Raw genomic sequence first — 14471 nt, 5'->3', positions numbered from 1 at the left:
CTTCTTAGTTCTAGTAGGGCCTTCCCTCTGTTGATTATTTCCAATTTATTATGTATATAATTTGTTTGAACACAGTTATTTGCATATTGTCTGTCTTCCCCATCTCCTGGAGAGTTGAAACTGTTTTTTTTTTTTAATCTTTCTTTATATCCTTAGTGCTTAGCACAGAATCTAACATATAATGTGTTTTTTTTCTTTTTTCTTTTTTTTTTTTTTTTTTTTTTCTTTTTTTAGAGAGGCAGTCAGGGTTAAGTGAATTATTCAGGGTCACACAGCTAATAAAGTGTCTGAGTCTGAATTTGAACTCCAAACCTCCTGACTCCAGAGCTGATACTTTATCCTTTATACCACTTAGCTGCCCCCACAGAACCACCTTAATGGATGTTTATTGATTGATTGACTAGATATTTGATATGGCTTTTAATCATTAAAATAGCTAAGACTAGAATAGAAAATACTTGGCTCCCGATTCAAAGTACTCTTTTTAGGCTTAATACAAAAACAACTTTAAACAAAAGATATCAGAAGCCCCTTCCTTGAGGAAAGTGAGTTTTCCCAGCAGCACTTTGCTAGGACTGTTGCCATTTTCTCCTCAGTACTTAGCATAGAGGAATCATGACAATCTTTTGTACTTGAGAGGAATCAACAGAGCTTCTGAATTAGTTTTACTCACTTGCATCCCAAGAACAGCCAGTGCATCCAAAACCAGCTCACAACCAGCATGATGAGGGAGATGGGAAAGCTAAAAAGGAACCAGGTCCCAAAGTTCACCACCTTAGCACTTGGGTACTGGCTGGAAAAGAAAGAGTTGGGTCAGTGACCAGCAAGGCTGAGGGGATGGCACTTTGGGGTTAACAAGCTCTGGAAGGCAAATGTGGGTGGGATGATGCTTATAAGTATAGACTGACATTGTCCATATCTAGAAGCTATTTAGCCAAAAACCTTAACTCTTAAGGGCTTTGTCAGGAACTAAGAGGTAAGCAAAAAAGGTCCTCTCTCTCTCTCTCTCTCTCTCTCTCTCTCTCTCTCTCTCTCTCTCTCTCTCTCTCTCTCTCTCTCTCTCTTTTTCCTCCCCACCCTCAATTTCATTGGTACAAATATTTTCAATTAAGGATATTCAATTGACCAAAGCAAATTGATCTTTCCTCTTCTTTTTCTTTTGAAAAAGTAATTATTTATTGTGACAAAAATACACAGTTGACTGAAAACACATGAATAGTACTACATGATATTGCACAGAAGCTAAAACCTGTTTGAAAAAAGATGGGACATTCCAGAGTAAACAGCATCCCTTTAGTTGGGTAAGGAGTCATGCAAAATGATTCACTAAAACCCAAGAGCAGAAAGAAAAGCCATTCTCTTTCACCAGGAAGAACCCTGCCATACCTCCCCAATATAAGCTTCTCCTATAGGGAATGCACTTTTTCAATGTCCTCTTAAAGAACTGCTGGAGTGTAAAGTGACTTGTTCAGGGTCACCTCACTGGCCAGCTGTACTTAAGTCAGAAGCTGTTTTAAGTGCAACTTTCCAGACTCCAAGGTCAGCTGTCGTCCAAAGAAAACTTTATCTATTTCAGAGTTTCATTAGGACTGTTTCTGTTCTCAGCGGTTTTTTGCAGTTGGGTTATCTGGTGGCCGAGATCTCCCTTTTGCTTAGCCACTGGGAAGCCAGGTTTCACTATCAAGTATTTTTTTTATTTTATGGAAAAACTGTTTAGGCACTGACACGGTATTTGGTGACCACGAGGCTGCAGGCTGCAGACCCCAATCCGTGCCTTTGGGACCCAAGTCGGCATTATTCTCCTGGCCAAGCTCTGCCCGGGATACCATTCCGTGACTTACTTGTTGAAGTGTTCTAGGAAGATGAGGCTGGTGGATGTGCCGATTATGGTGGTCAGGCCCCCAATGGTGGCGGCGTAGGAAATGCTCAGGGAGAGGCACTTGCAGACCATGTGATCATGCTGGGACCTGTACTTGCTGCTCAGCTCCAGATTCCTAGGGGGCAGGACTAATAGCCGTTCCTGCCAAAGGAAACGTACTGTAACCCTCCATCCCAGCTCTGGCTGCCCGATGGAGAGCATCGGGAGCATGGGATGTTCAGGGTCCCACTCCAGGAAGGAGAGTGGCCTTCACCTTCATCCCCACTCTTACTGTGAGCATCCCTATCACCCCCATCATCACCAGTACCACCAATCACAACCACCACCAGCAGTGGTTACTAAACTCTGCAAGCGCTCTACTAGAAATGAGGGGCACAAAGAGAAATGAAGCAGTCCCTGAACTCAAGGAGTTGTAGTCACAGAATCCCAGAACTCACATCTGGAAGGCTGTGGAGTGCAACCTGTACTTGAGGAAGACAATGATAGTTTGTGATTTTAGGCAAGGTAATTTAGACTTTCTTAACCTAAGTCTCAATATGTAAAATGGGAATGATAATATTACCTATTTCAGAGGGTTGTTGGGACAGTTAAACATCTTTCTTTTTCTCTCTTTCTTTCTCTCTTTCTTTCTTTCTTTTTTTCTTTTCTTTTCTTTCTTTCTTTTTTTTTTTTTTTTTAAGAAAGTAGCAAGCCCATTTTCAGCTAAATAACTTTTGTATTATTATGATCCATCCTCTGTTGGGAAGCTTTTGGTGATAGGAAATGCATTACTTCAAACTATTTTCAGACTACTCTAACTATTTAGGAAATCTTTCCTTCTGATAAACTGAAATCTACTTTTTACAACTTTCATCCACTGCTCTCTCCTATAGAGTCAATCAAAATGAGTCTGATCATCCTTCTACATATGGTTGGAAGGCCGTCACTACATGTGGATGGAGGGCAGTTATGAGAAGATCAAATCCAATTTTTTAATTCAAGTCAGAAAAAATCTTGGCTGGATGAATACTAATGGATCATTTTTGAAGTACAGAAGGAGTCTGCTTTCCAATCAGAATGGGTCTTCTTGGCCTGGATGGAAGGGAGGAAGGTTCTTGAGTTGGTCTAGATAACTTCTGATAGAAGTGTCAAACATACCCCAGCAACACTCTCTTCTCTCTCTGTGTGTGTATGTGTGTGTGTGTGTGTGTGTGTGTTTGTGTGAATCAGATTAAAATGTAATTGAGAAATAGCTGACAAAATAAACATACAATAGAACAGAGATAATGGTGAGATGGAGTTTTCTAAGTCAATATGCTCTCTGAGGGATCCTTCCTAATGTGTGGTTAAATACTGCTTTCTATTTGAATTTCACATCACTGATTTATGGTTTTTATTGCCACTGAATTTGCCTGGGTCATGACACGCTCTCCTCTCTATGTATCTTTTTCTTCCTTCTTTTTTTCCTCTCTTCTCCTCTCATTCTATTTTTTTTTTCCTTTTCTGTTTCCTCTCTTCTTTGGTCTGTTGTTTGTCTGCCAGTATCTCCCATAGGCATTGCTTATCTCTGTTGGTGACTCCTAATCCTTAGTCTGCAGCCTGACCCAGACCACAAGGTGGGAATCTCATTCACCTTTTCCTTTCTCTGCGGTTCCCTTCCCTCCTGGCCCGGGCCTATAGTTGGGTCAGATTGTAGAGGAACAGACCACCTGCTTGCACCCAGTGCTTGTCTCACCTGGCAAGTACCTAAGCTAGACTCTTCAAAGTTCCTATGTGGGTGAGGAAGGGCTTACTTTTTTTCCTGTGGTACATGAGGGTGAGCCATGGACAAAGAGGGCTCAGACACCACAGCACTAAGCTATGCAAGACCTGATCTGAGGACTGCAGGGTTGGTGGCTTTTGTGGGAGACAGCATGCCCCGAAGCCATGCTTAATATAAGAAACAGCTTTCCTTACCTGAGGTGAGCACTGTCTCTTGCTCTGAGGTTTCACAGACTGGATAGAGTTGGTGATCATGGGTACGCCATTCAGGTTCTGTAGGAACAAGAGCAGTGAGCCTGCCAGGAGGAGGACAAGTAGGGCAAAGTATCCCTGACACCTGGGGTGGGTGTGGAAGGTGGTGCTTGATTTGTGGGGTCAGTGAGCTAAAAGCCAAGGAAAATGACCATTTGACTGGGATAGCCCATCTCTCATCAGTTCTGCCTCCATTATGCTAAGAAAACACTGTGTAAACTTTAAAACCTTATATAAATGTATTATGATTACTGCAATAATAATAATACTATTTTCCAAAACCCCCTCAAGATCAAACACCAAGTTAGAAGTCTGATAAAAGATGAGTGTTGCTGATAATATTTTTTTGGAATTTTATTTTTTCTAAAGGAACTTTTTTTTTGGTCTTTTTTAAAATGAAGAACATCTTTTAAACCCAGAGTTCTTTAACCTGGGATTTGTGAGCATGCTTTAATAATATATCAATAACTGTCTTTGGATATAATTGATATAATTGATTTTCTTTGTAAACATGTATATTTTACTCGATGCATTTAAAAACATGATTCTAAGTAATCTATAGACTAGATTCTCAAATTATTCATGATACAAAACCTTTAAATTGCTTCAAACTTATAATATATATGTATGTATATGTGTATATATATATACACATACATATACATATGTGGGTATATATATTGCATATAAACAAATAACCTTTAAAATTCTGTAAATATTGAATTTTTAAAAATTGAATCATTTTAAATATAGAAAAGCTTGCTATTTAAAGGACAATAAAAACTATTTTAGGACTATTAATGCTATTTAAATGGAGAATCAATTTTGGAATAGGAATAATTTTTCTTTAAAATTAACTATATTTATATTATTATATATATATGTTTTATATATATTACAGGTCTCATATATAATATATATTATGTATTATTATTACATAATTATATAAAATATATATCTCAATGTATCTTATAAATATGGGCTCTCCTATGTTAAGGAGAAAATGTGAAAAATGAAATGTCTGTCAGTTGTATCTGACTCTTTGTTGAATCCCACTTGAGCTTTTCTTGGTGGAAATGGTTTGCCATTTTCTTCTCAAGCTCATTTTACAGATGAGAGAACTGAGGCAAATAGGTACCCAGGATTACACAGCTAGCTATCCAGTATCTGAAGACAAATTAGAATTTAGGAAAATGAATCTTCCAGATTCCAGGCTCCACAGTCTATCCACTGTGCCACCCAGCTCTCCTATGAGATTTCTGAGGGAGTCACTCAGGATTGACCCTGTAGTAGAAGGTAACACCAGTCACTGACTTGTCAAGAGTTGAATGCTTTCCCCTACCCCTCTATTTTTGAGTGTGTGTGTGTGTGTTTTTTTTTTTTTTTTTTTTTTTTTTTTTTTTTGCCTACATTAGACAGAAGAAGGTGATGATCTTGGGGGCAAGGGAGCCTGGGCATTGCTACCTCCCTGATTTATCGCACTGGTCTGATGAGTGATTCCAGAGCACAGAAAGAAGAAAAAGCAGTACCTTGCCCTGCATCAGAGAAGGGAAATCTGGAGTTGATGAGCTGGAAGAAAGCAAAAGGCACAAGAAATGAGGGAAGATGTTGACAGGACTATATGGGAATTGGTAAATCTAAGTTCTATTCATTTCTGACACTCAATATGTATTTTTTTAATTGAAAAAATAAATGTTTCTTAAGTTACCTACTAAGTAAAAGGCATTGTGTTTAGAAATGACTACACATTCATCACTTTTCAAGGAGTTTGCACCTAGTATGAGGGATAATATATCTGGGAATTGGATCCATGTCATGGGAACTGCCTCTATTAATGCTAGTGAACCCCTTCTCTGCAACTTATAGTTGAAGAGAATGGACTATAATTTTTTTTATTAATTTTATAATTATAAATTTTTGACAGTATATATGCATGAGTAATTTTTTATAACATTATCCCTTGTATTAATTTTTCCAAATTTTCCCCTCCCTCCCTCTACTCCCTCCCCTAGATAACAGGCAATCATATACATATTAAATGTATTACAGTATAACCTAGGTACAATATATGTGTGTAAATCCAATTTTCTTGTTGCACGTTAAGAATTTGATTCCGAAGGTATAAGTAACCTGCGTAGAAAGACAAGTAGTGCTACTAGTTTACATTCAATCCCCAGTGTTCCTTCTCTGGGTATAGTTGTTTCTCTCCATCAGTGATCAGCTGGAAGTGAGGATCTTCTTTACGTTGAAGATATCCACTTCCATCAGAATACATCTTCATACAATATTGTTGTTGAAGTGTGCAGCGATCTTCTGGTTCTGCTCATTTCACTCAGCATCAGTTGATGTAAGTCTCTCCAAGCCTCTCTGTATTCATCCTGCTGTTCATTTCTTACAGAGCAATAATATTCCATAACATTCATATACCATAATTTACTCAACCATTCTCCAATTGATAGACATCCATTCATTTTCCAGTTTCTAGCCACTATGAAAAGAGCTGCTACAAACATTTTGGCACATACAGGTCCCTTTCTCATCTTTAGTATTTTTTGGGGATATAAGCCCAGTAGTAGCACTGCTGGATCAAAGGGTATGCACAGTTTGATAACTTTTTGGGCATAGTTCCAAATTGCTCTCCAGAATGGTTGGATTCTTTCACAACTCCACCAACAATGCATTAGTGTCCCATTTTTCCCACATCCCCTTCAACATTCATCATTATTTGTTCCTGTCATCTTAGCCAATCTGACAGGTGTGTAATGATATCTCAGAGTTGTCTTAATTTGCATTTCTCTGATCAGCAGAGATTTGAAACACTCTTTCATATGAGTGGATATAGTTTCAATTTCATCATCTGAAAATTGTTTGTTCATATCCTTTGGCTATTTATCAATTGGAGAATGGTTTGATTTTGTATAAATTAGGGTCAGTTCTCTATATATTTTGGTAATGAGGCCTTTATCAGAACCTTTAACTGTAAAAATATTTTCCCAATTTGTTACTTCCCTTCTAATCTTGTTTGCATTAGTTTTGTTTGTACAAAAGCTTTTTAATTTGATGTAATCAAAATCTTCTGTTTTGTGATCAATAATGATCTCTACTTATCCTTTGGTCATAAATTCCTTCTTCCGACACAGGTCTGAGAGGTAGACTATCCTCTGTTCCTCTAATCTATTTATGATCTCATTTTTTATGCCTAAATCATGGACCCATTTTGATCTTATCTTGTTATATGGTGTTAAATGTGGGTCCATATCTAATTTCTGCCATACTAATTTCCAGTTTTCCCAACATTTTTTTTCAAATAATGAATTCTTATCCCTAATGTTGGTATCTTTGGGTTTGTCAAACACTAAATTGCTATAGTTGTACCCTATTTTGTCCTGTGTACCTAATCTGTTCCACTGATCAACTAGTCTATTTCTTAGCCAATACCAAATGGTTTTGGTGACTGCTGCTTTATAATATAGCTTTAGATCATGTACAACTAGACCACCTTCATCTGACTTTTTTTTTTCATTAATTCCCTTGAAATTCTTGATCTTTTATTCTTCCATATGAATTTTGTTGTTATTTTTTCTAGGTCATTAAAATAGTTTCTTGGGAGTCTGATTGGTATAGCACTAAATAAATAGATTAGTTTGGGGAATATTGTCATCTTTATTATATTTGCTCGGCCTATCCAAGAGCACTGAATGTCTTTCCAATTATTTAAATCTGACTTTATTTTTGTGGCAAGTGTTTTGTAATTTTGCTCATATAACTCCTGACTTTCCTTTGGTAGATGGATTCCCAAATATTTCATACTCTTGACATTTGTTTTGAATGAAATTTCTCTTTGTATCTCTTGCTATTGCATTTTGTTGGTGATATATAAAAATGCTGAGGATTTATGTGGATTTATTTTGTATCCTGCAACTTTGCTAAAGTTCTGAATTATTTCTAATAGCTTTTTAGCATAGTCTTTGGGGTTCTCTAAGTATACCATCATATCATCTGCAAAGAGTGACAGTTTGATTTCCTCATTACCTACTCTTTAATCTCTTTCTCAACTCTTATTGCCGAGGCTAGCATTTCTAATACAATATTGAAGAGTAATGGTGATAGTGGACAACCTTGTTTCACTCCTGATCTTACTGGGAAAGGTTCCAGTTTATCTCCATTACATATTATGCTTACTGACGGTCTTAAATATATGCTCCTGACTATTTTAAGGAATAGTCCATTTATTCCTATATTCTCAAGTGTTTTTAGTAGGAATGGATTTTGTATTTTATCAAATGCTTTTTCTGCATCTCTTGAGATGATCATATGGTTTTTAGTAATTTGATTATTAATATGGTCAATTATACTAATAGTTTTCCTAATATTAAACTAGCCCTGCATTCCTGGTATAAATCCTACTTGATTATAGTGTATTATCCTGGGGATGATTTTCTGAAGTCTTTTTGCCAATATCTTATTTAAGATTTTAGCATCAATATTCATTAAGGAGATTGGTCTATAGTTTTATTTCTCCATTTTTAACCTATCTGGTTTAGGTATCAGTACCATGTCTGTGTCATAAAAGGAGTTTGGTAGGACTCCTTCATCCCCTATTTTTTAAAATAGTTTTTATAACATTGGGGCTAATTGTTCTTTAAATGTTTGGTAGAATTCACATATAAATCCATCTAGTCCTGGGGATTTTTTCCTGGGGAGTTGATTAATAGCTTGTTCTATTTCTTTTTCTGAAATGGGACTATTTAAGCAGTTTTCTTCCTCCTCTGTTAATCTAGGAAGCCTATATTTTTGGAGGTAGTCATCCATTTCACTTAAGTTATCAAATTTATTGGCATAAAGTTGGGCAAAGTAACTCCTTATTATTTCTCTAATTTCCTCTTCATTGGTGGAAAGATCCCCCTTTTCATTTGTAAGACTAACAGTTTGATTTTCCTCTTTCCTTTTTCTGATCAGATTTACTAAATGTTTATCTATTTTATTGGCTTTTTTATAAAACTAACTCTTGGTTTTATTTATTAATTCAATAGTTTTTTTACTTTCAATATTATTGATTTCTCCTTTTAATTTTAGAATTTCAAGTTTAGTTTTTGGTTGGGGTTTTTAAATTTGTTCTTTTTCTAGCTTTTTAAGTTGCAGACCCAATTTATTAATCTTCTCTTTCTCTATTTTATTCAAATAAGCCTCTAAAGATATAAAATTTCCCCTTATTGCTGCTTTAGCTGAATCCCACAAATTTTGGTATGATGTCTCATCATTGTCATTATCTTGGGTGAAATTATTAATTGTTTCTATAATTTGCTGTTTCACCCAGTCAGAGAATGGACTCTAATTCTAAGAAGTTAAGTGACTTGCTCAGGCTCATACAGCCAAAATATTCAGAAGTGAGGCTTGAATCACCTAGTTATTTCTTATTTCAACATAAGTGTTTTATTTATTATGTCTTGCTGCTTCTTGATAATGATAAGTAACACAAAGAGTATAATGGAAAACAGAATATAAGTGCACAAGGGACATATAATGAGAAACTTTGCCCCTCTTTCTGTTGGAGAAGGGGTATACTTACTCTTCATTGACAAAAATGAGCTCCAGAGAAGGAGGTCCATTTTTTTCACCAAGACCTACAGAGGAGAAAGAGGAGGGAGAAAGAAGAAAATATTGGAGTTTCAGGTAACAGATAAAGTAATTGGTTCTTTAAGGGTTCTGAGTTTGGGCAAAAAGGCATCTCAAGCCTCCAATAACATTCATCATCATCCTTCCTAACTCCCAGAGTGCTTTGGTAGATAGCAATGCTTGCCTTTTTGCTCTAAAAGCCCAGAGGGACAGTATACATAGATGGACTTCAGGTAGGACTTTGGACATAGTCCACAACATTTGGAGGAGGAGGAGGAGAAGTTGGTAGTGGCAGTCATAGGAGGAAAAAGCAGGGATGGTGTTGGCCAGTCTCATGAGGAAAATGCTCAGGCCGTATGAGTACATTTGTAAATCATAGGAGCAGGGAGATGTCTGGGGGAGAAGAATGTACTAAGAGCCTGTGTGGGGAAGAGGAGAGTGCTAAAGGTTTAGGAAAACTCAAGCAAACTGTACTGATTGGCTCAGTTTCTTCACTGCTGGAGTTGCCAGGGGCCGCCATGACCTGCTCTTCTTCGGCACTGACCAACTCTTGCAGCACAGCCTCCACGATCGGCATCACCATGGCCGTGGTGGAAGTGTTGGAGAGCCACATGGACAGGAGGGTGGTGCAACACATGAAGCACAGCAGCAGCCTGGAAAGAAATGAGAAGCTGACCTGAACGAGGACTAATGCACTTTGGGAAAAAAAAAAAAAAAAAAAAAAAGTCCTATAGACTTCTCAGTAGATTTGCATTGGATGGTCCTAATCTGGAAAATAATGGTGGATTTCTATTAGGCTTAACTTTAGACTAGCATTTCATAGCAGAGAATGAGCAAGCACAATTTCAAGAGCTAGTGATTTTACTCAAGGCAGGAGACTTTACTTACATAGACAGAAGTACAATATTTGTTAACCATTCTTCACTCCAGACATTAGCCACATAATGCTCGTGTGTGTGAATGCATGTAAACAATAATTTAAAAAAATCTCAGACAACATTCTCATGAGGGAGCTCAGTGAAATAATGGAAATTGAAATAATAATTCTATTCTTGACAATTATAAGTTGAAATACTTTAAAAATAATAATACTAAAACAATATTACTTTTGAAATTGAAATAATTGAAGTAATATTGAAATAATAATAGCTAACATTTATGTTGTGCTTACTGTGTACCAAACAGTGTGCTAAGTGCTTTTCAGTTATGCCATTTGATCCTCACAATAACTCTGGGAGATAGGTGCTATTATTATTCCCATTTTACAGATGAAAAGACTGAAGGAAACTGAAGTTAAGTAATTTGCTCAGCATCACACAGCTTGTGTGTGAGGCTGAATTTGAACTCAAGTGTTCTGAAATCCTCAAATATAAAAGGAAAATGTCTAAGGTCTTTCATTGGCCAAGTAGAGAACTCAGTATACAGTTTACGGTTTTCTCATTGAGGCAATGAACTCACTTAAAGTCAGATGCTTCCTGTTTCTTTTCTCTATAGTACTATTCTTGGCTATACTTGTTAATGGTAAAGAAGAAGGGTATATATACTTTTAAAAAATCATCTATTTGACTTTTTGACATATCATATAGGATTATGGCTATATTAGTATATATTTCTGTGACACATATATGAAAACAGCCTCATTATTTGATGGACAAGAAATAAAATGCAATTTGATGTAACAGAGTGCATAGCATATTTAATTTCTGAATTATTACTTGGGTAGGCTAATGCTCTAAAGGTGTTTTGAACAGGCTGATGTCTGAATGATTTTTAATACCCCATCAGCTCATGATAAATGATGAGAGAAGTAGGGAAATGGGGAGTGAGGATGATCCAGAAACAGGCAAATAATGGGTCAAGGACAATCTAGTCTGGGATGAACATTTTCTTGTGGCTTATCCTCAAAAAGGATTCAAAAGAATTCAAAATTCTTTCCAGTGTGACCCAATTAATAATCTCCACATGCCATGAAAGTATTATCTTATTGTTCTCATTCTGCAAAAAAGAGAAACAATTAAGCAATCAAGATCAACTCTGCACAATGGAAGGAGCAGTTCTGGTTATCTGGCCGACCTAACATGGGACAGTATGAAATGTCCTTTCAGGCATCATTCATATGTTAATCTCATTTGTAAATAAGAAAACAGTCCTTATGACTTTAGAAATGGCAGAATAGAAAAAAAAAAAATGATACTTGAGTGAGAAGATAGTGAATTGCTGGCTTTATGTACTCAATGTAGCCTCCAAAGAGAATTAGGAACACAAAATTTGAGCTTAAGAATGGAAAATATTAACATTTTTATACATTCTAAACATTGTTATTATTGTTTTTACATCATCATTATTCATGCATTATTAACATTTTCTCCATTACTTTCTTAATCTAGAAATAATGAAAAGAAAAAATAAATCCTTGATTTATAATATTTGCTCATTTCTGAGGGAAAGATGTCCCTTCTGAAAATTTAATCATCAGCTCTTGTGAACTGTACCAACCTGGCTCTTCGAATTCAATCTGTAGGTATCTAAATTTTTTTTCATGCAAATAAAATTGTCAGTGTTATGGTCACCCTAATGGTTGGTTAATTGTCATCTTGAAGGTGTATATTACTGGTCACATCAGGGACAGGGTAGGAGTGTGGATGGTTCAGGGCACATCAGTGCATGTCCTGAGCAGTCTCCCTACAGAGGAGAGACATTAGCATCAATAACACTGATGTGTAGGAGGCATGAAGACCAGTAGCCCAGGGGTGTACTTACATGCCAGGCTTGGCTCCTGCCATCATGACCATTCGCAGGGCAATCCGTTTGTGCAGGTTCCATTTCTCCACTGCTGCTGCCACACAGATGACTCCCACCAGCAGCAGGGTGGTGTTCTTAAAGTATTCCGCAGCCACCTTGGAGAGGCAAGAACAGAATCTAGTCATCTAGAAGGAAAGGGGGTTTCTGGGGGTGTTTGTCTAACTTTCCAATCAATATTTATGGACTTGATTTGACTGAGTGCTGGGGAGGGATCCCTTCCAGTTCTAAATTCACATCTTTCATACAGGACAATATGGACACAAATGAAAGAGAATCACACAGGATGAAAAGGCCTGGGGGAGTTGTGATCAGCACTGATGGAGGGAGTATACTTATTAATTTATGAAAATGTCAAGTAGAGTTTATGTGTAAGGTACTGAGCTAGAGCCTGGAAATAATAAGAATAAGAATTGTCACTGTTGAGTCATTTTTCAGTCATGATCCCATTTGGGTTTCTTGGTAAAGCTACTGGAACGTTTTGCTATTTCCTTCTTCAGTTCATTTTACACATGAGGAAACCAAAGCAAACAAGGTTAAGGGACTTGCCCAGAGTTATACAGCTAGTAAGTGTCTGAGGTCAGATTTGATCTCTGAAAGATGATTCTTCCTGACTCCAAGACCAGTGCTCTATCCGCTATACCACCCAGCTGCACGAGAATAACATTTATATAGTGCTTTAAAGTTTGTAAAGCACTTTAGAAAAGTTATCTCATGATCTAAACCAGTTTGAATTATTCAGTAATGAAGAGAATCAGCTACATTCAGAGAGAGAACTATGGGAAATGAGTGTGGATCACAACATAGCATTTCCACTCTTTCTGTTATTGTTTGCTTGCATTTTTTTTTCTTCTAAGATTTTTTTAACCTTCTTTCTAGATCTAGTCTTTCTCATGCAGCAAGATAACGGTATAAATATGTATACATATATTGTATTTAACATATTTTAAAACATATTTAACATGTATTGGACTACCTGCCATCTAGAGGAGGGCATGGAGAGAAGGAGGGGAAAAATGGGAACAAAAGGTTTTGCAAGGGTCAATGTTGAAAAATTACCCATGCATATGTTTTGTAAATAAAAAGATATAAAAGTATTATCTCATTATATTTTTACAAACAATCCTGAGAGGTAGATATTATTATGATCTCCATTTTTACAGAAGAGGAAGCTGAGGCAAACAAAACAATAACTTGTCCAGAGTCACACAGCTAGAAGGTGTTGGAGGCTGGTTGAGTTCAGGTCTACCTGACTCTGTGACTACTGAGAGAACTACAACATGAATTCTTTTCTCAAGAAACTTATAATTTATTGGTGGAACCAGGGGGTAGGGGAAGTACGGAGTGGAGAGAAGACAATTACAGACGTAATTATGATACAAGGGAGAGTGAGTTAAATGTAGGTCTAGGGGAGCAAAGAACTATGAGAAAGTCAGGAGAGATTTGGGGTGTGGGGAAAGAAATAGACAAATTGGGGCCTTTGAACAGGGTAAGGAATTTAATAGCCTGAGATGGCAGAATGTGGAATGGAATGTGCCAGTCCTTCGAGATGTCATGAGCAAAGGACAGTAATAAAGATAGAATGATAAGAATTCAGTCTTAGGAACATAGAATACATGGCGAAGATGACATAAAGGTGGATTAGAGACATCATGGAAGGCTTTGAATATGATTAAGTGTTGATAATTTTTCTTTAAGCAATAGTGGATTTTAAATAGAGAAGTTTCATGACCCAAGATTAACAAGATAATCAGTGAAAAATAAAATGTTAAGGAAGGTAGCTTAATAGTTGCAGATTTCAAACTATATTACAAAGTAATAATCATTAAAACAATATGGTACTGACTGAGAAATAGTGATGGATAAATAAAATAGATTAAAGATACACTATACAGTAGTAAATGACCATAAAATTTGATAAACCCAAAGATTCAAGATTTTGGAACAAGAAGTCAACATTTGATAAAAATTGCTGGGATGACTAGAAAACAGTTTGGCAGAAACAAAGCATAGATTAACATTTGACTAAGTCAAGTTGAATAAATGATATAGACATAAAGAGTGATGGTTTAAGTAAATTAGAAGAATGTGAAAAAATGTACCTTTTATATTTATAGATGGAGAGAAAATTATGACCAAATAAGAGATAGAGAGCATCATAGGTTACAAAAAGGATAATTTTGAA

The 14471-nt window shown here is 36.5% G+C and overlaps 1 protein-coding gene across 1 annotated transcript in view; it reads right to left on the bottom strand.

Annotated features, from left to right (window-relative positions):
- Positions 1-14471, bottom strand: part of SLC13A4 (solute carrier family 13 member 4) — a 65201-nt gene that overhangs the window by 22096 nt on the left and 28634 nt on the right. Inside the window, exons 3-9 of the mRNA XM_074267836.1 lie at positions 12248-12384; positions 9962-10140; positions 9441-9495; positions 5401-5440; positions 3815-3892; positions 1842-2020; positions 674-793 (exon numbers count right to left, since the gene is read on the bottom strand). Of these exons, the coding sequence (XP_074123937.1) occupies positions 674-793; positions 1842-2020; positions 3815-3892; positions 5401-5440; positions 9441-9495; positions 9962-10140; positions 12248-12384 (788 nt within the window). The remainder of the gene's footprint in view (positions 1-673; positions 794-1841; positions 2021-3814; positions 3893-5400; positions 5441-9440; positions 9496-9961; positions 10141-12247; positions 12385-14471) is intronic.

This window comes from Sminthopsis crassicaudata, chromosome 5 (genome assembly GCF_048593235.1).
Source record: "Sminthopsis crassicaudata isolate SCR6 chromosome 5, ASM4859323v1, whole genome shotgun sequence".
In the NCBI taxonomy this organism is placed as follows: domain Eukaryota; kingdom Metazoa; phylum Chordata; class Mammalia; order Dasyuromorphia; family Dasyuridae; genus Sminthopsis; species Sminthopsis crassicaudata.
This window is presented reverse-complemented; position numbering and strand designations above follow the sequence as displayed.